This window comes from Patiria miniata, unplaced genomic scaffold (assembly GCF_015706575.1).
Source record: "Patiria miniata isolate m_02_andy unplaced genomic scaffold, ASM1570657v1 HiC_scaffold_13, whole genome shotgun sequence".
Lineage (NCBI taxonomy): Eukaryota > Metazoa > Echinodermata > Asteroidea > Valvatida > Asterinidae > Patiria > Patiria miniata.
Window position 1 is genome coordinate 13,483,787 of NW_024037051.1, and position 26,815 is coordinate 13,510,601.

General features: G+C 40.7%; 2 protein-coding genes across 3 annotated transcripts in view; one reads left to right on the plus strand and one right to left on the minus strand.

The window, feature by feature from the left end:
• The window catches only part of LOC119721347 (centrosomal protein of 112 kDa-like), a 40,228-nt gene extending 27,504 nt beyond the window's left edge, over nucleotides 1-12,724 (minus strand). Inside the window, exons 1-8 of the mRNA XM_038191381.1 lie at nucleotides 12,634-12,724; nucleotides 9,716-9,815; nucleotides 8,688-8,754; nucleotides 7,669-7,786; nucleotides 4,518-4,702; nucleotides 2,128-2,209; nucleotides 689-758; nucleotides 125-264 (exon numbers count right to left, since the gene is read on the minus strand). Coding sequence (XP_038047309.1) covers nucleotides 125-264; nucleotides 689-758; nucleotides 2,128-2,209; nucleotides 4,518-4,702; nucleotides 7,669-7,786; nucleotides 8,688-8,754; nucleotides 9,716-9,803 — 750 coding nt within the window. The 5' untranslated portion in view covers nucleotides 9,804-9,815; nucleotides 12,634-12,724. The remainder of the gene's footprint in view (nucleotides 1-124; nucleotides 265-688; nucleotides 759-2,127; nucleotides 2,210-4,517; nucleotides 4,703-7,668; nucleotides 7,787-8,687; nucleotides 8,755-9,715; nucleotides 9,816-12,633) is intronic.
• A 408-nt stretch (nucleotides 12,725-13,132) lies between these two features.
• Nucleotides 13,133-26,397, plus strand: LOC119721348 (rho GDP-dissociation inhibitor 1-like). Of its 2 annotated transcripts, none has more exons than XM_038191383.1 (6): nucleotides 13,133-13,320; nucleotides 17,282-17,481; nucleotides 19,183-19,263; nucleotides 20,273-20,349; nucleotides 21,136-21,199; nucleotides 23,393-26,397. In XM_038191383.1, exons 2-6 carry the CDS (start codon nucleotides 17,298-17,300, stop codon nucleotides 23,587-23,589), a joined length of 603 nt encoding a protein of 200 aa, XP_038047311.1. In that variant the 5' UTR covers nucleotides 13,133-13,320; nucleotides 17,282-17,297; the 3' UTR covers nucleotides 23,590-26,397. The 2 variants fall into 2 exon arrangements, with proteins under 2 accessions (XP_038047311.1, XP_038047310.1); XM_038191382.1 differs by having other exon boundaries at nucleotides 13,134-13,320; nucleotides 17,279-17,481.
• Nucleotides 26,398-26,815: the final 418 nt, after the last annotated feature.

Consider the following 26,815-nt stretch of genomic DNA (forward strand, 5'->3'; position numbering starts at 1 on the left):
AACATTCTTCTTTGGATCTTGAGTGGTGTTATTTATTGGAAATAAACAGAATGCATGAAACGCAAATGAGAATTAAAAAAATTGACTTTTTGCGATGACAAGCCACAAGTGTGGCTCTATATACCTTCTGTATAGCTTCATCATGTCGCTGTTGTAACCGTAACTTCTCTTCATGGTGTTGAGCTTCCATCATCTGTTTCCTCATCTCTAACTCCTTCTCATGTTGTCTCCGCATCATTGTTCCTTCTTTGAGCGAACTATTGGCTAAAAGGCAACAAAATGGCGTGTACATGTACAGGGTGAGTCAGAATGATCTGGACCCAAGTTCACCATTTGTTTGGTGGTAAATAGAGTATACAGTGGAACGCCGTTATAACGAACATCGTGGGATCCACAGAAAGTGTTTGTAATAACGATCGTTCGGTATAGCGATTTTGAACCGCCGGTACCCTCTTTAGACCAATAGTGAAGTCACTGAACTGGCATTTTCACATCCCGCCGCTGCACGAGGAGTTGTCACAAAACTTTAGCAACGGGTGGTTTTCCCTTTTATTCCTTGGTTTTGAAGGATTTTGCAGAATTTCTGTGCCATCTCATTTTCAGGTAAACACTTTAGATTTGGAGTCAAATTTTCCTTCTGAAAACATACAATATTGATAGTCATTTAAATGTCTGTGCAGAACTTTACCTCGAAAAGATGTCTTTGTTGGAGACATGCCACTGGAGTCATACGCAAACATCTCTTCATTGGCATCTCTCTAAAAGTTAAAAGTATCCAGATTTTTTTTTATAAATCTTTCATCATCTGATCAGCTTCACACAGTACAAAACACATCGCTGGTATGGTAATTTCTCCATGATTTGTGTTCTACATGTACTTCCTAATAGTAATACTCTAATAAAAGCTCAAATCTCAAATCTCGGAAGTTGCTCAGTGTTCAGATTGTTCATACACTATGTAAAGGGCCCACGACATATACTACCAAATCCGTGGGTCAATACAGCAAGATACACGTGTTCACAGTGAACATGGTGAACTTTATAACTCCCGAGCATGATTTAATAGGAACCATACCAATCCTGGCAAATTCCAACACCATATGGGCAACTGCACACACATATTTCTGACTATGATTCTGGAGGTGTGCCAACCAAATGTAAAAGACTGTCAGTTTAGGGGTACTGTACCCATCCTGACAGATTCCAACAAAACATGGCATTGGGGTTTGATGGGTTGAGTTCTGTTATGGTTAAGGTGTAAACTGCAATTATCGTGATTGTCATAAACATGAAATATGTTTTGTTTCCCATGAAGCCTGGTTTTCATTTGAAAATTGCCCACAAAAGACATTCAAAACCTTTCTTTTACATTGTCCAAGAGGTTTGTTTGTACAAGAAGTGACACACCAGAATCAGGTGTGAACCTTTTTCCCCCAAGAAAAATTTGACGCATAAAAGAAAGTGTACACACAAATGACACCAACAACCATGCCAATATCTGCTACTTAAAGCCAGAGTCCATCATTTGCAGCTATCCGAAAAGTAACTGGCGTAATTATTGTTGAAAAACATACTTGGTTGAAAGAAAGTAAGGGGACTATTACTCCCTGTAAAATTATTCTTTCTGGCAAGCTGTCATTTTGAAGAAATCAACAAAAGAAGGCCTTTCCAACGGTGCTTCTTAAGAAGCACCGTAGGAAATTCAAATTAGTATTTCGTTTTGTTATTTGGCGAAGCGCGCAAGCATTGGCACGACGCACACGCGGGCGCGGTTGCTATAATACGCGATGTCGCGCAGCTACAATCGGCTTAGTGAGAACATGTATCGGACGCTGAATTCAAGCCCAATTCAAAACATGATTCAGCAACTTTTGATTTGAATCGAGATCCTAGAATGTTGTTTTTCTCAAAATATACAGCTAAAGCTGAGCTGAAATTTCATCAGGTTAGTTGTTCAGCACCCTTCTTTAGATCTTGAGCACTTTTGTTGCTTCAAACCAACAAAATGCACAAATTACAAATGATGGACTATACCTTTAAAAAAAGCCTTAAAATCTTGTTCTTGAAGGACTTACCAGGGTTATGATTATTGAATGAATGCTGAGAGTATGAGTATTGATGTCTTACCCGTGTCTTGTCTACATGACTGTGGTAGTCCTTGTCTCCAGCTGCAGTTGCTGACACTACACCATTCTCGGTTCGGCTTCTCCTGCATTCAAACACATCCGATTATCATTTACTATAATGTCAACACATGTACATGTATGTTGATTTCATCCAATATACGTTCATGTATTCATTGTTTCTGATGTTATTTACATGCGCATATGAACATGATGATCTCACATAATTTTGGACAGTCAGTTGTAGACCAATATGAATAGTCAGCTGCGATTACTGTATTTTGCAATATAACTATGACTGCGGCATACTCGCACGCTGTGTAGCAAAGACATGAGGACTTTGCACTCACTGTTTCAAAGTTGGATCTTTTAAAGAGGTTGTGGAATGCTCGAAGACATTTCCGTCATTTTTCGGGTATATGTAGCCTAAGGTGTGATGAAATAAAAACGACTATTGTGTCTGTCATGAAATGAGTACAAAAGGTACTTTTGAGAGCTGTTTTTCTGGTCCTGTTTCGACCCGAACGTGCAATTTGTGTAAAAGTCGTCGTTGGGGGCAGCAAACAAAACATAGTAAATCGTGACGTAATAAACAGGACTCGTTTATACTACGCTGCATCGGGAGTCCTGTTTATTACGTCACGATTTACTATGTTTTGTTTGCTGCCCCCAACGACGACTTTCACACAAATTGCACGTTCGGGTCAAAAGTACCTTTTGTACTCATTTCATGACAGACACAATAGTCGTTTTTATTTCATCACACCTTAGGCTACATATACCCGACAAATGACGGAAATGTCTTCGAGCATTCCACAACCTCTTCAACTTTTACTGGAGCATTTGTCGACAGCCCAGCTTCCCCCTGAGTGTCCCTTCTCACTGGCTATTGCAATTTTGGGAAACTAGGACAGAAATTCCCCTATCTTTGTGGAGTTCTATGAACTCCATCAGCTTGGTACAACCATGACAACTGTGACCTAAATAGTTGCACGCCCTCAGCCTTCCAGCACTGTCAGTGAATTTAACTATGGATTCTGTGCATGAACAGTAGCAGTTTGTGACTATACTGGTGAGAGTTCATGTGCAGGACACATTGCATGTGCACACTGGTTTGCGTGTATGGTGCAAGGTACATGTGCCGGTACATGTATACACCACTCAATTTAATTCTGAACTACCGGTAAGGGGGGGGGGGGGGTGCATTTTGCGGGTAGTACGTGAATTGGGTTGGGTACCCGATCGGAAAAAAAACATGGGTACCTGGGTACCTGATAAAGAAAACCAACTCCAAAATTTAAATCTCTGAAGTTGCTGTACAGATCGTTCATAAAGGTCCGCACGATAAAACTACCGCATCAGTGCATCAATATAGCAATACAGTGAGCTATATGCATGTACATGTAGCTTAAAGGTAAATTGCATTTTTGCAAGCGCCATCAACGTGACTCAATTTTGTTTTTCCATGCGGCCTGATTTTCATTCATTCATTCAAAACCTTTCCTTTTCATTGTCTGAGAAGTTACTAAGTAATATGTAAAGTTGGTTACGGGTACTCAATTCCATAATCAGGCATGCAACTGGGAAGTCACAAAAAAAGAGGAAATTCAAATCTTTCCAAGACTTTGTACAGTGTTTTTCTATTGTCAATGGCACACATGGGAATTAAAAAAAGAGGAAATCAGCTGATCCGAGGAAAAGTTGCATGCCTGCATAATGTGGAAGCAGTTCCTGACATCAGCGGTCAGTTACCATGGTTACTCGATTAACCGGTTCTGATGCACAGCCCTCTTCTGAATGTGCACAAACTCGTAGCATCATCGCGTGAGCATCGGGTGTATGGTGACAATGCAATCAAGTTCCGCCTAACTCTCTTTTTGTACCGTTTTGGGTAACTGACCTATCGCCGTTTGCGAGTTAGCCACGCCCCTTAGGCCAAAAAATAATAGTTCTGCTTCCGGTTTCCCTTCTTACCCTATTCTGACAGCCCCTACCCTAATTTTTTTTATGGGAAAATGAGAAAAAAAAACCCCAAAACCATCAATTTTTACCTTTTACCCTTGACTGCACGTGGACGCCTCCATATGATCGTACATAAAAAAAAATGCCCCCCCCCCCCCAAAAAAATCCCTACTTACCTACCCTATTTTCGAATGCCATGTAATCGGAAGCAGAACTATTTTTTTGGCCTTAGACAACCCTAAGTTTTGTTTGTCTCAGGATTTGCGCATTCCGCGTCCATTTAATTTTTGTATATCATGTAATTGGACAATATTTCACAAGCTGCGTTGACGCGATTCTACTGCGGTTCTACCGCGATAGGTCAACTGCCCAGGGAGTTCGTAGACAAAAACATTACAGAAACGACAACACGATTCCCAAAATGACGCTCACCTGTGGGTCCAGGAGCCAGTAGTGCCATGATATCTCTCCTGTAATGTTGAGGTCGCAGTGGGCTGAGTGACAGAGCTGGAACTGTTATCACTGAGTTCACCATAGACCCAGTCGGGTAGAGATTTCGCACCGCTCTCAGCACTCGCAGGGAATGAAACGTGCCCGGGCTCATCAAAGTAAATGGACTGACAAGCAGAAAAATTGATTAAACTTACAATTATTTATATAATAGAATACGAGAGGACAGTAATGGGGATCAACGTGCAGTAAGCAGTAGTTGATGAACAATTATAAAAGGAATGCTTTTGTCACAGATTATGCGAACACTGTGTAACTTAAAGCCCGAGTCCATCATTTGCAGCTATCCAAAAATGTAACCGGCATAATTATTGTTGAAAAACATACTGGTTGAAAGATAGTAAGGGGACTAAACTCCCTGTGAAATGATCCTTTCTGGCAAGCTCTCATTTTGAAGAAATCAACGAAAGAAGGCATTTCCAACGGTGCTTCTTAAGAAGCACCGTAGGAAAATTTAAATTAGTTGTTCGTTTTGTTATTTGGCGCAGCGTGCACAAGCATTGGAACGACGCACAGGCGCGCGCGGTTGCTATAATTCGTTGGATCAGTGCGCAACATCGCGTAAAGCTGCAATTCAAAACAATTTGAAACATGATTTAGCAACTTTTGATTTTAAATTGAGATCCTAGAATGCTGTTTTTCTCAGAATATGAAGCTGAAGCTGAGCTGAAACTTCATCAAGTAAGTTGTTCAGTATCCTTCTTTAGATTTTGAACACTTTTGTTGCTTCAAACGAACAAAATGCACTAATTACAAATGATGGACTATAGCTTTAACTTGCGACTAGATGACTTGTGGTCAGCTTGTGATGGACTTGTGAGGATTTATTGTGAGGGACTCAATTGCTATACCAGTAACAGGGCGATTGTGTACACTTAATTTACAGAGAACAAAAAACAACTTTTAGGTTATTGGACTTACCAAACTCGTTAGTGACATTTAAAACCAACAGGAGTGTCATGGATAGGGGGCAGGGTTTTGATTTTTTTTGAGGGAAGTTTTGAGGTAATAATGAGGACGACAAAACACAACATGAAAATAGCGATGGCATCACTGCGACGCACCATGAACGTACAAAACCATGTTGATTCGCATGGCATCAGCTGTAAAATTCATCAGAAAATCGCATATTCTATAGAAAGATACTGTTCAAAACTAGAGGAAAAAAACAGTGTCACTGGAAGTACATGTAAGACAAGTCTGCTTTAGGTTGCTGAAGCCATTTTGGAAGCACTCTTGACCATGTTGACTTTAAATTGACCAAATCTAAAGAGGGGCTTGTATTAAAGTACAGTACACAATCGATGGTAACAGGCATGCAACTGGGAAGTTACAAAAAAGAGAGGAGATTCCTACAAAAAAAGAGAGGGGATTCCAAGCTTTACAAGACTGTATACATGTACATTATTTTTAATAAGGGAATAAATGTGTGCTCCGGAGGTTTTAATCACTCTGTTTAAGACCGCTTAGAGTCTGGGTGCTGATAATTACCCGAGCCGGAGGCGAGGGTAATTATCAGCACCCAGACTCTAAGCGGTCTTAAACAGAGTGATAAATACCGACCAAGCACACATTTATTCCCATTCATAAATACCTCTTCGGTAAAAAAAATCAAATGATTCGTTCAAAAATCCCGGTTTTGTTCAACAAGTTCACTTCATGCTTTTTGAAACATCCCTCTAGCAAAATAATGGAGTGTTCAGCTGGCGGGTAAGATGTAAACAACCCTATTATGGAGATTGACGCGCGCGTAGCATGTTCTGCGCGATGTCGCGCAGAACGCACCTGGGGCGTTGCGTTTTGAATTTAGAACTATAAAATTCTGACTCGCTGGTAGTGTTGCGCACGCCTACGTGAGGATTGTGAACGTTCAACCAATGAAATGGTAAGAGGCACTAGATTTTTAGGAGTCCACATTTTATGTGACACTGGAACAGTATTTAAGACCAGCTAGCCATGTCTTTATCATCCGTTTAAGACCGGCCACGTGACGGGCTCTTGACCAATAGGAATAGCTAAACTGTCTGAGGTATTTATGAATTTGTTTTAATGGCATATTTGTGAAGCAGAGAAAAAGCTGCATGCCCTGTTGTAAATGGTACGGCAGCTAACAACATGAACAATGAAGTCATTGCCAGTGATCTCCATGTGTGCAACTTGTATGCACATCCCCATCATGAAACAGTGCTTATAATGTAAATGATTAGCATCATTTTCTGCTGCAGTTGAAATTATTCTACTAAGTGTTAAACTGTACATAGGATCATTTGTTGTTGTTTTTTTCGTTTTTTTTTCATTTGAAGTAACAAAATTTCCCCAAATCTTAAGTAGGGTGCATGACAACTGCTCTGTTGAAGTTTCAGCTCAGTGGATACCATAATTTTTTTATTTTTTTTTGAGGGGGGGGTCCTTGTTCAAACACAATTCCATTGATAACACACGATAAAAAAGTGTGCCTGCGGCACATTTTTAAAAATTGCCTTCTGTTATTGTTTTCTTTGAAACGATACCATTTCAGCATGTTCAGGCGGAATAACTTCATAGGGTATTTGGTTCTCTCCTTATCTTCACTCTGAGCAAGGTTTGTTGGTCTCAGTAAATCGGTAGGGCTGTTTCCGAGTAATTTACAATGTTCCTATTGCCTTTGAGCAATGCCACAAAAGTGCCTATACAGGGTGAGTAAAAAAACCGAAACCCAAATGTCGGGACCATTGTTTTACTGAAGTTCTGCATGTAGCACTTTCAAAATCTAGGATATGAAAGCTCAATTCACACACATCCGTATGCGATTTATTTTCATTTTGCTGAAAGAACACTCAACTTTTTGGTGATCCAGGGACAGAACCTTAAAACAGCGGTTGTGTTTAAAATTCCGTAACTTGAGAAGTATATGAGTGATTTGAATGATTCTTGTACTAAAAGAAAGCTTATGAATTGGACTTTCATATCCTAGATTTTGAAATTGCTACATGCAGAACTTTACTAGAACAATGGTCCTGACTTTTTTGTTTCGTTTTTTTATTACTCACCCTGTAGCTTACATACAGGTTTATGGACTAAATGTCTGTCTTACCATATGGGCAGGTAATGTAGCCAGTGGTCCGGGTTGCGGTTTATGGGCAAATGGGCCCTCTACGAGACCCTTCTGCAGCATGTGAAGCAACAGACTGGCATACGAGTTCCTGTTCTTCCTGTTTTTAAAAAGTAACAATATATATCACGCTCATCAAAGTCTTTTCTTCATGATCATGTTCGAACACATCATTAACTTTAACAAAAATAACTGCCAGATTGTGTTCAATTGTTGTATGCGTACATGATATTTGTTGCATGTTTTACTAATTACTTGGTCTATTTCGCTCTGTGCAACGAAATTACCAAAATGAAAAGAATGCCCTACATGTACATAGAATTTGTACAGTATGCACACGTGGTGTCCCGTCCATGGGGCTCTTAAAGGGAAAATACAACATTTGCAAACATCAAAAAATAAAACTACCAAATCAGTTTGAAATACCTTGCTGGACTGTTAGTGAATGACAGTGTAAAGCATCCTGTAAAATCATGGCACCTGGTATACTGTCATTTTCAAGAAAAGTGGTATTTTCGTATCAATTTCCAATGCTGGTTGGCCGACCAGCGATTTTTTTCAAATACTGGCCCCAATTGACCATCGCACTTGTTTGCAATCGATTACACACCTACATGTATGAACGGGTACACGCCAGCTAGACTGGTTCCCTGACCTTACAATTCCCCAACGTATGTAAACTGCTCTGTTTCTTCTTATATGGAGTCAGGGAACCAGACTACAGGAAAATGATTGTGTTTCTTGGTTTTTATAGCATTTTCGAACCCAAAACCTCGAAAAAGTCAGTGTAACTATATTTGCTATATATTTCCAACCCCCCAATTCCATCCATTTCTGAAAATTACAGCAAAAGCAAATGATGTATATTCCCTTTAAAAGTAGTAAAAATTCTCTTTTTTTTGGTTGGCGCACAGAGCCCATAGGCTGGCCTTCTGAGACCAGCAAAAAGTGTGTATGATCCTGACTGGGGGGGCATGTTCATGTCTGCCTGGCAGGTTTACCTTGCAGTGGGCCCAGAGCCTGGTGGTTCACAAAGCTTCTTAATCCAATTTGCACATCTCTGTCTCTCTGTAATGAGATAAATACGTCACCAAAAACTTGGTTTGTTAGTTCAGAAAGCCTTGAACAAGATCTCTTAAATTAGGGATTTTGTACAGGTAAAACATAATTTGTAAGAGTCTTGTTTGTGGAGTGCCATGGCCTCGTGGTCCAGGAGCATTTAATTTGTGGTCAGCGTGTAATTCTGCAGATTGTGGGTTCGAGTCCAGCCAGGGGTTATGGTGCGCGTGCTCTTGGGCAAGGCACTTTGTCACTCATTGCTTTCTCTCCACCCAGGAGTAGATGGGTACCTGTGAGGGCATAGATGGTTATAGTGGTTGAGTTTAGCTGCTTTGTGCCAAAATGGCAGCATCGAGCTGTACATGTATACTCCCAGGGAGCTGAGATTGTCTTTGGAATGTTGCATTGGCAAAATGAGCAGGGTAATTATTATGATAGCGCCTTGAGCATCAATATACTGGTGGATACGTGCGCTTTATAATAAAACACATTATTATTATCATTATTATTGGCTATCCCTAATTGTTTGCCCTATGTAGTCCGAAAATTTGGGACTCTCAATACTGTGTGTGAGAGTCCCAAAACTTAAAGTATTGAAAACATGCAATACAAGAGAATAGACTGGCACCAGAAACAACCAGTCCAACACCGCTTTAGTACTGCATCAATCAACCATGCCGAAAGAATTTAAGAAAAATGTGGCATGAACCGGGGACAAGTCTCAATTTGACTAAAATATGCATCTATTGCGACTAGTTATTAATATCATTCAGGTTTTTGCAAACTAAAACCAAATCAGTCGATCATCAATCAACATGAACACATCCGTCAGGTAACTAGGTACATGTACATGAATGTACCACACCAATGTTACAAAGTCATAGCAATGCGGCATACCTGGACAATGACAAACAGTGATCACTATGGTTCATTTGATAAAAGCTTTTTCAAAGAGAAAACGAAATGGTACCCGATTTAGGAGAGAGGCGCAAAACATGAGGCTTCATTTTCACCAGACACTGGTCAAACTCATCGTCCAACTCTTCATTTGTTTCCATTCTTCCTTGCAACTGATTAAAAACAAAGAACAAAGATGAAAGGATACATATATACATGTACAATGGAAAAAATGTTGCAACCTGACGTCACTTTTTCCTTCATATATCATCTCAATGAAGTTCATTCATTGCACAAATTATGATAAGACATGAATCTGGAACTGAGAAACATTTCAAATTTTGTTAGGAACTCTCCATAGTCGACTTTATACACAATCGCGGCAGTGGCATCAGGTTGCAACATTTTTCACCATACATTGCCGGGTCCACTCTATAGTCCGAAGGTTTATTGATCCAAAGGTTTGACTGTCCGAACACACAAATTTCCAATACTTTGGGGTTAAAAGTCTAAAAAGGAACTAAGGTTCATTAATCCGAGCATTTGAAGCGATAGTCCGAATGTTCGTTGGCCCGAAGGTTTGATAATCCTAAGGTTCACTATAAATAAGATTAGAATAGATTCAATAGTCTGAATTTAGAATAAGGTCCATATAAGTCCAACATTTTGTCCGAAGGTGCAATATAAATTACAGGTAGTCCGAAAAAAGAAGAAGTTTCAATTGTGCGAAGGCTCATTAATCCAAAAGCACACAAATAAGTGACAAGGTTCAATGGACAAAATGGACAACAAGGTTCAATGTTGTCAATATTTTATTAAAAATTGGCAATGGATATTTAGCCGGAGACGGCAAACCTTTAGTAAACATTAGCTTGCCGGATATGCACTGAACATGCGCAGTTACTGTTTTTTTGTACTTTAACAAATAGACATTTTCCGGTGACAAATTTTAGTCTGGCCCCATGCCAACAATATCTTTGTAACTTCATATTCACAAGATGGGAATCAAAGTTGTCAAACCGTTTTTTTTATTAACCCCCTAGGCCCTTGTTGCTTACAACCATCCTCAATCCTCCAAAATCCTCCAAAATTTTTCAACTCCGCCTAAATTTTTCAAAATTGTCAGACAGTCTTGCCTCAAAATGCATTCATCCTCAATCCTCCAAAATTCTCCTCATCCCAAAACTTTTCACTCGTGTTTAAATGAAGGATAACCAACGCCAAATCCTTCAAAATCATCAGACAGTGCTGCCTTAAAATGCATTCATCCTCAATCCTCCAAAATCCTCTTGTGCTTCATTCACCATTCATCCTCAATCCTCCAAAATCCTCATGTGCTTCAATCACCATTCATCCTCAATCCTCCAGAATCCTCATTTGATTCAATCACCATTCATCCTCAATCCTCTAGAATCCTCCAAAACCGCCAGGAGGATTTTGGAGGAGTGAGGTGGGTTAGGGTTAAAAAAAATCCTCCAGAGCCACAAATTTGAAAAAAAAAATGTAATACTCTGCAATAAAATGTTTGAGACATGTTAAAATAATAATAAATGAAGAATATTCTTATCTTTTGGGGATGGGGGTAAAAAAAACTTAAAAATTTCGCCAGTGGAGATTGAACCCGGATCTTCCAGCTCATGAGATCCGTTGCTTATCCACTAGTAGTTTTGACTAGGCCACAGGTGCTACACAACCGTTGGTGGTAATTTAATATATCTTATAATTCAGCCCTATCTAAGAGAGTACAGCGCCCTCTGTTGATAGGGATTGCCACCGGCAATATAGCTGTTGTGCACTTTCTTGTGATTTGCGAAATCATAAGAATGCGCGTGCACATTCTCATGATTGCGCAACCTGATCCTTGTGCAATCTTCGTAAAAAAAAACTCTTCCAGATTGAGCGCACATTCTTAAGAATGCACGACAAGATAACGGTCTTGTTGCTGCTGAGAACCGGCTGCGCTTGGCAAGTCTAGCTGCATCCTCGTTCACTAATTCTTAACAATTACATGTATACTGTTGCAACGCAAGGTCACTTACCTAGGAAAAGATTTAACGATGAAAAGTAGAGTGGATATGAAAGTATACACGTATTCGGGGGACCGGGAAAAATATAGTGTAGTGGAAAGAATTCTGATTTTTGGGATAACAAAAAGGGGGGCGTAAGAATGAAGAATGTGAAGAACGAGAATGAATACTGTGACATATCCCACAGCGCTAATGCTATTTGCCACTTAAATTGCTATTGTTCACAGCCCCACCATTACGCCGCAGAACTGGATTTTATCTAGTCAAAAGAGCAATTTTGGCAGCTTCTGGACATCGTTTTTTTCGTGACATGCATATGATACATACAGGGACTTGTAACTTGTCTAGCCTCAACAAAGCACTTCCCAGTCTAGTTCCCAGTCCTCCGTTATTACAAAACTTCCCGTAGTGGGCAGAAAAAAAGCAATAATAACAGATTTAATTTGATTCAAATTATTGTAGTTATACGAGTACAGGAAGAAGCATAGATAATTTTCTTTTCTCGTTATATGAATTATTTCCTCTTTAACCGCTATACATTTCATTTAACATAATTATGCCGTGCAATGTTTGTTAAGATTGCGCACATTTCATAAATTGCGCACGTGATATTCCCACGCAATCTTAAGAATGAGCGCTCATTCTTGAGATTGCATGCTCATTCTTGAGAATGCGCGCTCGTTCTTAAGAATACGCGCTCATTCTTAAGATTGCCTGATTTGCAAGAAAGCGCACAACATATCCACTACCGGGCACTAGCATGACTAGGCCTAGCCCAAATTATTGGACTTGCAAAGGCCAATGCAATGCCAATGACTTGTGGAACCGATTCGGACTATCAAACTTCATCGTCTTTTCAGAGAGTTTAACTTTCGGATTATTGAACCAAACTGTATTTTTGGACTAATGAACACTTCTGACCCACAACTTCAGTAAACACAAGCTAAAATAACCGTCCACTTACATAATTTCGTTCCCCCAAATTCTCTGCCTTTCTTATTTTCAAAGCAACCGGTCTTTTTGTTGATCTGTCTGGTTCCCTGCCTACGCAATATGTTTCGAGACAGTAGATTAGACTGGTTCTCGCCTGAAAGTTTTACTTTTTTCCAGATGCCCCGCTTCTCCGTTATCAAGTTGGAGATCAATGCAGCACTACATTACGCCTCGATTAGAGACCATCCCATACCGGGGGAGGGGCGAGATATGAGGGGAGGAGGACACGGGACATGCTTCCCTTTTTGTTCCATATTTTCTTATAATAATTTGCTCATTGTATTTTTATCCTTAAAATAATCATTTAATTTTGCTCTAAAAGAATAGAGGGTGTTCCTTGCTCTATGATTCGACGCTTTAAACTCCACACAGTGCAAGAAAAAGTTTGCAAATATCCCTGGTATCCGGCTAATGGATCAGGTGATACTGCTTACATACGAGCGATTACCAGCCAATTTAAAACACGGAAATGCAAAATGAAATGGGCAAAGTGCATCAATCGACATTTAGGCACCTGCACCGCACTCGCACAGGCAGCAACAGCTATCTAGTCTCGTAAGTTTTATCTAGCTGAGCTCTGAGGCGTGGTCGTCGACACTTTTTTGTCCGATTTCAAAGTAATCTTGTCAGAATATTCGTCATTTTTCTGCTGTAGCTGGTGAGTATGATTAAAAGTTCAGGTTTTGATTTACAGAGAGTAGCCTATGACTATGATCATGATGATGGAGATAATCATTTAAATTTTGGAGACCGATTCCAATTTCCTGTTGTGTGTTTTTTTTAGTGCATAGGCCTACTTGTACAGAACAATTTGACATATACTGAAACTGAAAGGCACACAGGCCCTTCTAATTTTAGACGTACGGGTACATAACATGATGTACTACTACTAGTACTTAGTACTACTTTATTCCTCATTTGTTGGCACATTTTTGTTGCATTTCTCAACTTGGCATATTTCGACTTTTCCCACATGTCCCACGAGTGTTGCCAATGCAAGCCTCTTTACTCCAACCATGGAGGAATAACATCAATAAGAACACATTCCTCCATGCTCCAACAGTGCATTGTCCAAAGGCAATAGGCCTAGGCTACGATCAGTTTTGTACAGGGTTGTAAGTGTTAATTGTTTCCTTACATGGTGTTAACATGTAATTAAGGAGCAACTATAGAATGCAGGGCCACGCCGAAGCAAGGTTTTTTATTTTGCCTGGAGGCGTGGATGGAATAGGAGTAATAGATATGCAAACCTGCAAAAAAGTGCTAAGTACAGCGAAGGAATGCACTGCACTTGTCTTCTAAGCTTCTCATGAAGGATCGGAAGGGAGGGCGTGCTTGTAAATGTTTTGGGGGCACTGTCTGGAGCGGCGGAGGCGCGGAGTCTTGGAGTCGCAGAATCGCGGAGACGCGGGGCACTGGAGTGGCTAGTGGGGGAGGCGCGGAGTCGCGGAGTCGCAGAATCTAGTCGCGGAGACGCGGGGCACTGGAGTGGCGGAGGCGCGGAGTCGCGGAGTCGCAGAGACTCGCGCCGATAGAGGGCGCAATTCTCGGCGGAATTTTTTTGAGAACGAAGCATCCATATCCATTTTAAATGGGCGGGCCAATTAGGAAGGGAGGAGGGCGACAGGGCACTGTCTGGAGCGGCGGAGGCGCGGAGTCTTGGAGTCGCAGAATCGCTTTAAATGGGCGGGCCAATTAGGAAGGGAGGAGGGCGACGGGGCACTGTCTGGAGCGGCGGAGGCGCGGAGTCTTGGAGTCGCAGAATCGCTTTAAATGGGCGGGCCAATTAGGAAGGGAGGAGGGCGACGGGGCACTGTCTGGAGCGGCGGAGGCGCGGAGTCGCAGAATCGCGGGGCACTATACACTGGAGTGCTAGTGGCGGAGTCGCAGAGATGCGCACCGATAGAGGGCGCAATTCTCTGCGTGACGCGGGGCACTATACACTGGTGGCGGAGGCGCGGAGTCGCGGAGTCGCAGAGACGCGCACCGATAGAGGGCGCAATTCTCTGCATGACGCGGGGCACTATACACTGGTGGCGGAGGCGCGGAGTCGCGGAGTAACAGAGACACGCACCGATAGAGGGCGCAATTCTCTGCGTGACGCGGGGCACTATACACTGGTGGCGGAGGCGCGGAGTCGCGGAGTCGGAGAGACGCGCGCCGATAGAGGGCGCAATTCTCTGCGGCTCCACGACTCCACGATCGATTTTCGGAGGTAGGTCGACTGCGGTTCCACGCCTCCACGCAGCCGTACGGAGGCGCGGATGTAGAGTAAAGTGGCCTTGCATTCTATAGTTGTACCGTAATTAAATAAATTACAATGGAAATCATGAGCACAATTATTAGGGATCATCACAATCATGAAATTTTACTTTCCGGACGGAAGTAAAAATATAACGGGGGTTCACATTTCAAATGGGACGTAGGGTAAGTTGCTTTTTGCTGACCTACTGTAACTTAATGTGTAATGATTACTTTGAATTGACAAATTATGTTAACTCACCCCACTGCCACTAGCTATGAAAAAAAATAGTATGGATTTGGTTTTAATTTGCAATTTTTTTAAAGATATTTTTAAATTTTTAATTGCTTTTTTTATTTTATTTATTTGTTTATTTATTATTATTGTTTTTATTTATTTATTTATTTAATTTTTTTTTGGGGGGGGCCCTTTAATATGGAAGTGGCTACCGAACTCGCCTGGTACTGGGCCCCGATTTCGGAGGGCTATACGCAACCGGCAGCAATAATGCTCAATGCATCAGATCTTGATGTCATTTGGTTAAGGGGAAGAATTAGAATTCCATGTATGGACATCACTAATTTTTCCCTGCAGTGACCTATCAGCCATCACAAAGCGATAACATGTCCTAAAAAGTCATATTTTCCGGGGAAAATGTTGAAGCATTTACTGAGAAAACATGTAAAAATGTTCAGACCAGTCTCAAAGGGTTTGTGCAGATGGGACCTTCAGTGCTGATAAACATGCAAAACAAAATTAAGCCAACTTTACTCACTCTGTATATAGCCAGCAAAATTCTCCAAAATTTTCATTGGGCAAAGAAAAGGTCCTCAGTATTTCACCAACCACGTTTGCAGACGCAATTCAATTTTCAAAGGAGACTTTTCTTTAATATTTTGCACATGAGAAGTGTGTCAAGTGATTTCAAAATGAGGCTAAAGAGACTACATGTAGATAGGCCTACATGTACATGTCCGACCATGGGCCAACTATTTGAAAAGACTGACCTCTTCATTCAGTGTCATTAGTTAAGGAATTAACAAAACCACCGAAAGTTCCAAGTTTTTTGTTTCATCAGGGAATTATGTAAATATAATACGTGACGGAACTGGGCAGAGGTGGAAATGAGGGTTTGCGGGTATTAGGAAAGAGAATAAAATACGCCTCAGTACTATTCTGTTTGTTGCACTTCAATCTGACATTCTGTTGACAAGTTATGTGGCTGTTTAAAGTTTGCATTTATCCATGTTAGGCCAAAAAAAAAATAAGTCGGTCTCTGGTCAGCGCGCGCGTCGATTTTAATCATGTGCGTCGATCTTTTTTTTTCCAAAATGCTCCGCGGTAGCTCCAACAGCGCCCTCTATTTCCACACCTCCTCAATTTGTTTTACCAAAGAGCACCAAGGAATGGGAAATTGCACCAAGGCAAATGATCGAGAGCACCAAGGCAAATTATGGAGGACACCAATGTACATGAGGATACCAAAAAAGCAAAATAGTACCCCACCTTGTCTGTACAATCCAAGCTTGAAAAAAAAAAAAAAGCCGCATCGCCGCGTCAATTCCGGAACTTTGGTCTGACCAGAGACTGAATATTTTTTTTTTTTGGCCTTATCAAAATGTCAAAAAAGTACAACACTGAGCATTAACAAGGCCATGAAAGTTTTGAGTTTGGCTTTCAAGAAAATGCCAATCTTTCCCTTTCCCCACCCAAACCCCAACTTTTATTCCACTATTTTATACTATTTCTCTAAAATGTGAAGTAGACATATCAAAAATTGCAAGTGTCAATAAATCAGAAAAATCGAGAAAAAACATTTCCCCAATTTAATTTGTTGCGTTGTTTTTCTACTATGGTCTGTGCCCAGTTCTGTCTCATTTTGCCAGACTGCCGCACAACACAGGTGCTAAATGGGTTAATTCTTTTCGTAATCCTTACTTTTAGGACACCTCTATTTTGTATGAGTTCTGTTCAAAACTGACTTTTGCAGATGACTGTCCAGTACCAAAGTGACTTTTGCAGGCTAAAGAAGTCTTTTTCCTTCAGACAAACTCATGTTAGTTAGAATTTTGAAAGCACTTTCAAAGAAAATGTGACTTTCCTACATTTTTTTGCAGTTCGCCATCTTGGTTTTTTAATATATTTTCTGTTTGCCATCGTCGTCTTTAACCCCTCATAAATCAAAGCCCTGCCCTCTTTCTACAAAATTAAACCTACTGATATTCAAGAGGTGTCATTGCCAAATGTTCAAATGTGCCAAGAAATATCAGAATGTCACTTTTGAGTGTCATTTAGTCAGTTGTTTTGGTGAGTCTTTTTAACCTTATAGGAAAGGGGTCCTAAAGGTAAGGATTACCATTCTTTTTCTCTCCAGAAGTCAGAGTAAAGTAAGGATGGCAGATGAACCAGAAGCCGTGCCAGCTCAGGGGGATGAGGTTGATGATGCGGCTGCCCTTACCCCCGGCTACAAAGCGCCCGAATTCAAGAGCGTGCAGGCGATTCAAGAGCTGGACGCCGATGACGAAAGCCTGGTCAAGTACAAGAAAGCTCTACTTGCTGGCGCTGAAAATGTTCTAGGTACTGTGCAAATTTATACAAAACACAAAACACACCAAAAAACACCAACAAATTGGGAAGAGCTGATCTCGGCAGAATTTCATTCAGCTTTTTAGCAAGGTTGACATAAGAGACTTTGGATGAATGAGGTAAACTCTAAAATTCCCAACTATTGTGTGCGCCATGTCTAAAAATGTTTTGTGAAGCGTTCACTTTTCTCACTCAACAGAACCTATCAGGCGTGCAACTTTTCCTCGGATCAGCTGATTTCCTCTTTTTTTACCTCCCATGTGTGCCATTGAAAATAGAAAAACACTGTACAAAGTCTGGGAACAATTTGAATGTCCTCTTTTTTTTGTGATTTCCCAGTTGCATGCCTGACCTATGTCCATTCCACAAAACACTGTATTTGTGGTTGTCTCATACATACATACATGTACCTTCCATGTACAAAATTGTGAAGTGACTGCATACTTCAGTACAAACATGACAAAGGGCAAAAGAAATGATAAATCTCTTCTTTTTGTTAGAACCAGGAAGTTAATATCATAGAAGTTCATAGTTCTGCCACAGCACAACAGTTGATATTGGGTGACCGGGGAATAAATATTTCCCTTCATTATTTATCATCAAATAAAAGCGCAATGGGAAACTATATACATTGTACTGTAGCTTTTCCGTCTTTTAGGCCAAGTGAAAAAAAATATGCCTGCTTCCATCTTTCCCTGCTGCCTCCTTTGTAATCATGCATTAGCAAATCTGGTAGAAAAGGTGACGGCTCATTTGGACAAAAAAAGCATCAAGAAAAAGTAAAGAAAACGGAAGAATCCATCTTGGAAAATCTGCCATGTTTGGGGGGGGGGGTGGGAAGGCCATCTCTCATGTCTCTCTTTTGTTCAAAAAGCCTGGTTGAGAAACATTTTTTGTTTTTCACTTGGCCTCATCTGTATTAAGTTGAACAAGGAAGTTGATTCAGACAAGACAGTTTCTTTTCAAATATAAGCTGATCTCGGCTCAATTTGATTGACATGTAGCCTTTGAGATATGGTGGACACAGTAAAAGGGCGCCATTTGTTGGTTTATGTTAACTCTTAATTTAACCCTTACCTAGAAACTACGTTAGGAACCATCCTTTATCCTGCAAAATCCTCCACAATTTTGCACTTGTGTTCAAATGAAGGATACCCAGCGCCTCAATCCTTCAAAATCGTCAGACAGACCCGCCTCAAAAAAATGCATTCATCCTCAATCTTCCAAAATCCTCCTTTTCAAACACCGTTTATCCTCAATCCTACGAAATCCTCTTTTACTTCAACACCATTCATCCTAAATCTTCCAAAATCCTCCAAAACTGCCAAGAGGACTTTCGAGGATTGACACTAAGGAAAAAAGGGGCTTGCTACTTTTTATTGGTACATGTACGTACATGTACATTGTCATGAATGATGTTAAAATAAAAAGGGCATGCTGGCCAACTTGGATGCGAAAAGCGTGTACTTTCAATGGGCACTGCGGCCACTGCAGGAGGGCAAGCGGCCAATGGCCTCGGTGAACATGGTGAATGTCGAGGCCTGGAAGTGGGTTGGGGTTAATTAAGGCACCCGCCCTTGTGTGCGCCATATCTCTGTTGTTTCTGGCACAAAATGGATAAGCAGTTAGGAAAGAAATGCACGTGTGTACTTTTTTTAATGTGTATTTCCTATTTTTGACGTTAAATTTCAGATGAAGGTGGACCAAATGTACTTGTGAAGGCCATGGTATTTGCCCCAGTGAACCATGCGGAAATTCCTCTGGATCTGACAGGTAAAACAAAAACAAAGGGCAATTCCACGGTATCTCAGGTTACATTACGAGGGGGTCGTCTGTCAAATCTGTGCTTATTCTATAAAGTCAAAGTATTTACCGGTAGGGCTGATTTGTCTCACAGAAGATCCGTTGAAATTAAGTGAATTTACTACCAAAAAAATCCAACAAGATCAGTTTGTGTTTGTCTGACAATAATGTTACAAGGAAAGGACATGGTAAAAATGTAAATACCCTGCATTGGAAAGTTTCCTCATACTGTGCCATGATAGAAAATCTATAGTGCCCTTGCATTATTAGGGTGTACATAAGTCGTATGCTACCATATTGAATGCTTCGAGTGGTGTAGTAAAACTAGCCTCCCGAGGTGATCCATGGACATTCTATTTTCCCAAGGCGAAGCTGAGGGAAAATAGAATGGTCCATGGATCACCAAGGGAGGCTAGTTTTACTTTACCACGAGATAAAGCATTCAATATTTGTTTTATAACACTTCACCCACAGATTCTGCTTGATTTTAATATTTTAAATTATTTAAATCTGAACACAGTTGAAATAAACTTCAATTTCACTACAAAATTGGTGGAAAATGTATTTCTCTCTTCCAAACTATTCCTTCACGAAATGTATGAACCCAAGTCTGTGGCGCGCTCTCTTTGGAACACATTACACGCTACGCGCAACGCGCACACCAGCATCCACTTGGACACAAATACCCACGCCGTGGAAATAGTACTTTGGTTGCTAATGGTATAGTACTTTGGTTGCTACGGGTATAGTACTTTTGACCGTGCACAGAAAGATAGCACAATTAGAAAGTATCATGTGACTCGCTCTCAGCCAATCAAGAAACAGAATCTGTGGGTGAGGTGTTATAAATTAGCGTGATAGCTTCTGCCTGCCTGGCATGAGGTCGAGTAAAAAGTAATCCCGCGCCTCGTTCCGTTCTTGCCAAAATAAACCAACTTGGATTGTCACACAATTTTCATCCTCTTTGTTTTGTTCAAAGGTGATCTTTCCAAATTTAAGGGGAAGCCGTTTGTGGTTAAGGAAGGCATCTCCTACAGGATTCAAATCAAATTCAGGGTGAGCTAAGTCTACTTAATACTTTACATTAAGTCAGTAACAACCAGATTGCTTTGGGATTGCCATATTCTTGCTAATGTGCATTGCATGTCGAGGTAAGCTTGAATTTTCTCAAGTCCCTGTGCCAAGACTTTCAAGACTTAATTGCTTTGATTCATCTAATAAGCACCCTCTACTTCCAAGGCGGCTTAAAGCTATAGTCCATCATTTGCAGCTATCCGAAAAGTAGCTGGCGTTATTATTGTTGAAAAACATACTTGGTTGAAAGATAGTAAAGGGACTAAACTTGTGCTAAGACTTTCAACACTTGCTTTGATTCATCTAATAAGCACCCTCTAATTCCAAGGCGGCTTGAGGATATTTAACAAGCCATTTGCGGTTATTTTCCAAGGTGGCTTCGCTGCACTTGCTATGAATTGGCTGCACCCCTCTTGAACTGAGACTGTAGACAATCCGGGAATGCTAACAATTCTATAACGAAGGGCCCCTTCAATAGAACCTGGAAGTTCACCCCTGGTGGCGCATTTCAGGAACCCTTGAAAGGGAACATTTATGTGCATCTAAAATTCATGCGGACTAGCGGAACATTTATGAGATAATTTTGTGGCAGTCATTGGATGAAAACTAAAACTTAAATAGGAGACTTAAATGTCTTTTAGGATATACAATTTTTTTTTAATTAAAAAATATGCCTGCGGTTTGAACAGATTGTAGGACTAAGTAAGCTGGTAAATTTGGCTTGTTGGTGATTCTTGATTTGTTCTTTGCTGTCTTGTTTCTGTAAAGGTCCAACGTGAGATTGTCTCTGGTCTGCGGTATGCTTACACCGTGTACAGAAAGGGCCTCAAAGGTGAGTGAACGTACAATAAAGGATTTAATGTGTGCTTTGCCTGGATTTAAACACTCTGTTTAAGACCGGTTGGAGTCTGGATCCCAATAATTACCCGAGCTGAAGTTGATGTGCCACAGAGCGCAGCTGTGCTGGTGTAGTTTGAATTTAAGACTATGAAATACTGGCTGTGGTAGTATTGGATGTGCATACGTGGGGATTGTGAACGTTCAACAGATAAAACGGTAAAAGAAAACGAATTCCATAAGAGTCAAAATTTGACGATGGAAAAGTGTTTCAGACCAGCCAGCCGGTAAATTATCAACCATTTAACCCTCCGAGCAGCGAAGTGGTGATTTCATTCTCCACATTTTCCAAATATGTTCATATTTTTTTTTTCAATGGGCCAATAAGGCCAAGCTTCCATGTAATCCTCACCCCTACTATACCCCACAAGCCTGTAGACTCCCATTGGCCAGTCCCTACCCACTCCGGAGTAGGGAGTGTTGAAAGACAGAAGCCAAGATGGTGCCCAATGCCTTTGTGCAGTAATGGGAGATCTTAGTGGCCAGTCCCTCAGTGCCGCCGATCCCTTTGTGTCAACCCCTCGTGCCGCCAGGAGCCCAGACAGGTTGTAAACAATCCCTGGCCATGTGAATGACCTATATCTTGTGCATGTACAGGCATGCCAGGGTTATTGACCTATAAACACAGGTGGTGATCAAATTTTCCACGGTGTGATTTTTTTTAGTAAGCTGCTCGAAGGGTTAAGACAGGCCACAGTACGGCTCGCAGCTAAAAGGAATGGGTAAACTGTCATAAGGAATATATGAATTGCCATTCATCATGCACCCAGTGTTGTAAATGATTTTAGACAATCACACCAATCAATAACCCATCCAGTCCCAAGTCAGTTCACAAGCTGGTGAAACGTAGGCATCCTTTTGTATTGTTCATCCTCTATTACTTATGAGCTGCCTTTGAATGCACTTGTGTTTTTGCGAATGGACTTGACTAGAATTCTGTTTGTTCGTTTTGAGAAAAAAAACCAGCTACATAGTTGTTGTTATTCTTGAACAAACATCTGACTCAAACGTTCTTAACCCCCTCTTGATTCCCCCACCCCCCCCCCCCCCCCAAAAAATTTAAAAACCCAATCAACACTGTGATGAGATATGGTGGCCTTAAAAGTTTGCCATTACTCCTTTGATTGAGGAACAATAGGGATGCAAGATCCATGATCACTTCATCTGGGTGGCATGGGTGGCTAGTCGGGCAGGTGGGCGGTCGGTCCGTCGGGCAGGCGAGCTGGCGGTCGGTCGGTTGGTCGGTTTTTCAGTCCAGTCAATCCTTTAAGTCCAGTCAAGCTGGTAAAGCTGGTCAGGTAGGTTGGTCAGGTCATGTACAAGTACATGTAGGTCAGGTCAGTAAAGTCTATACCCGATTTCACGAAGCGCTGCGACGCGACGCAACTCGAGTTACGACGTGTAACAGGTCGCAACTCGCGACGCGTCGTATAATCTATTTCACGAAACATGCGATGAGTTAAACGTGTTGTAAGTTCCTTGACAACGACTTAAAACATGTCGCAAGTTACGACGTGTCTAGCGGTCAGCGCAAAATAAGAAGAGTCCTTTTCTTAGCCAGTTTTATGCCATAAACATTACATAAGCGAGACTATAATACTGAGGCAATGTGTGTAAAGTTGTAAATAGAAAATTCATTGAATAATTATGAATTAGCCTGGAAAATTGCAGTTGAAATTTCAAAGTAGCTATAGACAGTCCACTGAGAGCTTGTTTTCCTTTAAAATCACATCACATGGCCGCCATTTTGTTTTTCGTTTAAACAAATTTCAAGCGGAGATCCGACGACTCTTTGTTGAATTTTAGACGACTTTTTACTGTACGCTGACTAAATACATAAAACAGTCACCGAGTTGTGCTATAAATACACCTACAACGCATCGCACGTACGACGTGTTTTGTGAAATGGATCGCAGGACACGTCGCAGCTGTGACACATCGGAGGGATATGACGCGTCGCAGCGCTGCGATGCATCATAAGTTACGATGAGTTTCATGAAATTGGGTGCTGGTCAGTCAGGTCAGTCAGTCAGTCAGTCAGTCAGAGGACATGTAGATTTTTCCTTCAAATCCTACAAATACAACCTACAACTCCAATCAACCCAAATCAACCCCTTGTTCTTTGCAGTGGACAAGGGCAATCTGATGGTAGGGAGTTACGGACCCCTAACAGACCAACACGTCTTCAAGACTCCTGTGGAGGAGGCACCCTCGGGCATGTTATTGCGTGGCACCTACATAGTCAAGAGTAGATTCACGGACGATGACAAAAACATCTACCTGGAGTGGGATTGGAGTTTTGCCATTAAGAAAGATTGGGAATAGGATTATGGTGACATTTCCTACTAAGAAGTAGTCTATTTGAAGCAAGGTACTTCATGCTCTGGTTTGGTCTTTTTTTGGGGGGGGGATAATCATGGATGTGATATTATTGAATTTATATTATCTTCAGACACTTCCTGAGCCACTATTTCCTTTTCGTCTGGTGTGATTACATGTACAGTGCAAAGCATTATACAAATATAACATGGTTTAAGGGTGGGCAGTCGATATTCGCTCCCCGATGTATTGGAAGTTGGTAAACTACTCGCCTCGGGAATTAGTTTGTCAACTTTCAATACCAAGAAGAGCTAATATCGGCTGTCCACCCGAAATAAACCATGTTATATTTGTTTTACTACATCTCATACATATTCAGCTGCCGATTTTGTTTTCGTTGCAGTATGCATCTAAAACAAAATCTTTGGAGAAACTTGTTGCACGGGTAAACTGTCGCATGGGTAAACTGTCGCATGGGTAACCCTTCGCATGGGTAACCCGTGCGACAGTCTACTACGCATACGTATTTACCCTTTGCGTTAATACTCGCGTGCGCTTGGTAAACAGCAAAAATAACATCTGGCACGTGATGGTGAATTGACCAGTGAGAGTTCGGCTTTCAATCATGAATATGTATGAGGCATAGTAAAATGAGTTGTAAAATGGACAAAACAAAAGAATCTACACATCCATGCATACCCATCCATCTCTCTGTCGTGCCACGCTGCTTGTTCCAGATGCACACGTCATTCATATGTGCGTGCATGTTGGACATTGATTATGGCTGGTCAGATATCATAAAGCAGTGCTGAGTGGATCTGTCTATTGGCTAAAAATCAGATGGCGTCTTGTCCATTGAGCAGTGCTTTGCGCCAACTTATGTCACGTTTCAAATGTTCTTGAGTCTGGTTTAAAAAAATGCAACAGTTGGATCAAACCAGCAAAAACTGTTCTTTCCGTGCCAAATTACCTCTTTTGAATTGTACCCAAAAGTACTGTAAAGTCACTTTACTATCTCGAGGTAAGATTTTTAATCAGAATAGACCCTTTACACGGTGCGCCATGACAGTAGTCAGGTTTTGTTATTTAAATGCAGTTACAATGAAAGCACAAAGTGCCTTATCAAGTATGTCACACAGGAACAAAGACGTGCCCACTGTCATGGACACTGCGCAAAGGGTTTATATGTTAATTAAATGATATGACACAACATTTAAACAAATATAATTGATTTTTCCCCCGAGTTAATTTTTTTTTCCGAAGGTTTTGGAAGGAAGATGTAATTGTGGCATTAGTCGGCATTGTCAAATGATGATTTTTAAAATCCATGAGTATGAGTGGATGGCTATCATGTACAGAACATGAAAAAAAAAGGCATTAAAGCTAATTTGTTTTGTGACAGCAGTGCCTTTTCTTAAAATTTACATGAACAATTCATCATGGTTGTATTTGCTGTAATCACTTATAATTATTATAAGTTACTGTGGGAATTCATGATATAGCATGCAGGCTTTGTTGTATCTATGCAGTGTAATTAGTCTTTTAGATGTCTATTTTGCCAGAGATATAGATACTTTCTTTTGTTATATTTCTATTGCTTGGAGTTAAGTTTAATTTGTGGTTTCTGTTTTGTGAGCATAATATTATGTTTTATTAGTTGCCGCTCAGAATTTACACAGAAATGTGTGGCATGTTTCCATTGTAGTCTGGTGCCTTCTGTGCTCGTCCAATTCACAGAGATTTTGACCATACGCTTTGGGAACTTGGTAACAAAGCCACCAGCATTACGACAGGTTCATGCCACACTTCAGACATGCTTTTTTATCAGCGCTAGAAAGTTGGCTCTAATTTAAGTAGATGTCACAGTTCAGTTAAATAATATCATTGAAATTGCTTTAAAAGTTTTGGCATAAATATTAGGATTTTGTGTATACTAATCTTAACAAAATGAGGACCAAAAGGATATATGCTATTTGGACGCTTCTGCATACTTCAGTAATTCTCCGTTTCTATTATTGGATTGGCGCTCACCTATGGGCGTTTGTCCGTGAAGCCAACGAGGCAACGAGCCCATAGAAGACTTCTGTGACTGGGCAGCGTTTATAAGCCGCTTGCATTTTGTACGCAGATAGTAATAGTAAGATAAATTCCACTACGCTAATTTTGAATCAATAACAGGTACAATGTAGATTCATTCCATATTGACACTTCAATTTAATCATGTCTATATATAGAAAGCAATCTTGATTCTAAAGTTTTGTATATCATAAATAAGTACTTCAGTAAATGAGACATTCCCACGTAATTTCCAGTATGGGTCAGTAATTAGTAGCAGTTCAACTTTGGCAGAGGAAGTTTAGAGGGGTGTTTTGTTTTATTTGTTTTTAAAACAAAATCCTACTTGAAAATGTCAAGAAGTTCAATTTTCCAATGAAATCGAAGTATCACCTGCAAAATTTAACTTCATCTTATATTGCCAAACTACATTAAGCTGTGTCTGTATAGGAATTTGACAAAGTGCCCATCATGTGCTTAACAAAAAACAAGTCGTCGTCTAAGTTACTCAGTAAAATGTGGACATTTCATGTTGTGGACATTTACTACTATATCCATTGTGCCTTTAATTTTGAAAATAATTCCAAGTAAATGGTTCAGGTTTTCTGTGCCTCTTTTGTTAGATCATATTGCTTAATCGGATGCAGTCGCAAATGAGAAAAAAAAGTCAAAATGTCTGCCGTTCTATACTCGCAATAAATTCTTCAGTTTGGTACATGAATCATGCATGGATGATTAAATAATAATGGTTTTATATTATTTTGTGAGAGAGCGTTTAAATTTTTTCCCAAAGGTCTACAAACCTCTGTTTAAAAAGCTTTTATTTGGGGATGCTTTGGTGCACTGGTTTCTGACCCCAGCCCCGGCATCATCGATGCTGCATATGACCTACCCTGCAAACACTGAATCTGATGCTGCTGCATATGGCCTACCCTGCAAACACTGAACATGAGAGCATACTTACGTAGGGGTCAACATTGACCGACGTTGGCTTCGCGACCGTCGGACCGTTGGTCGTTGGTTAGCCCCATAAATATGGCCAATATACTGGACTACCTCCGTAAATAAAGGCCACACTTTGTCAAGTTTTATGTTCACATTTAGACGTTTATTTATGCTTTAGAAGCACGCTCACCCTCTTTAAAGCGATAGAAAATCATTCGCCCCTTTTTCAGAC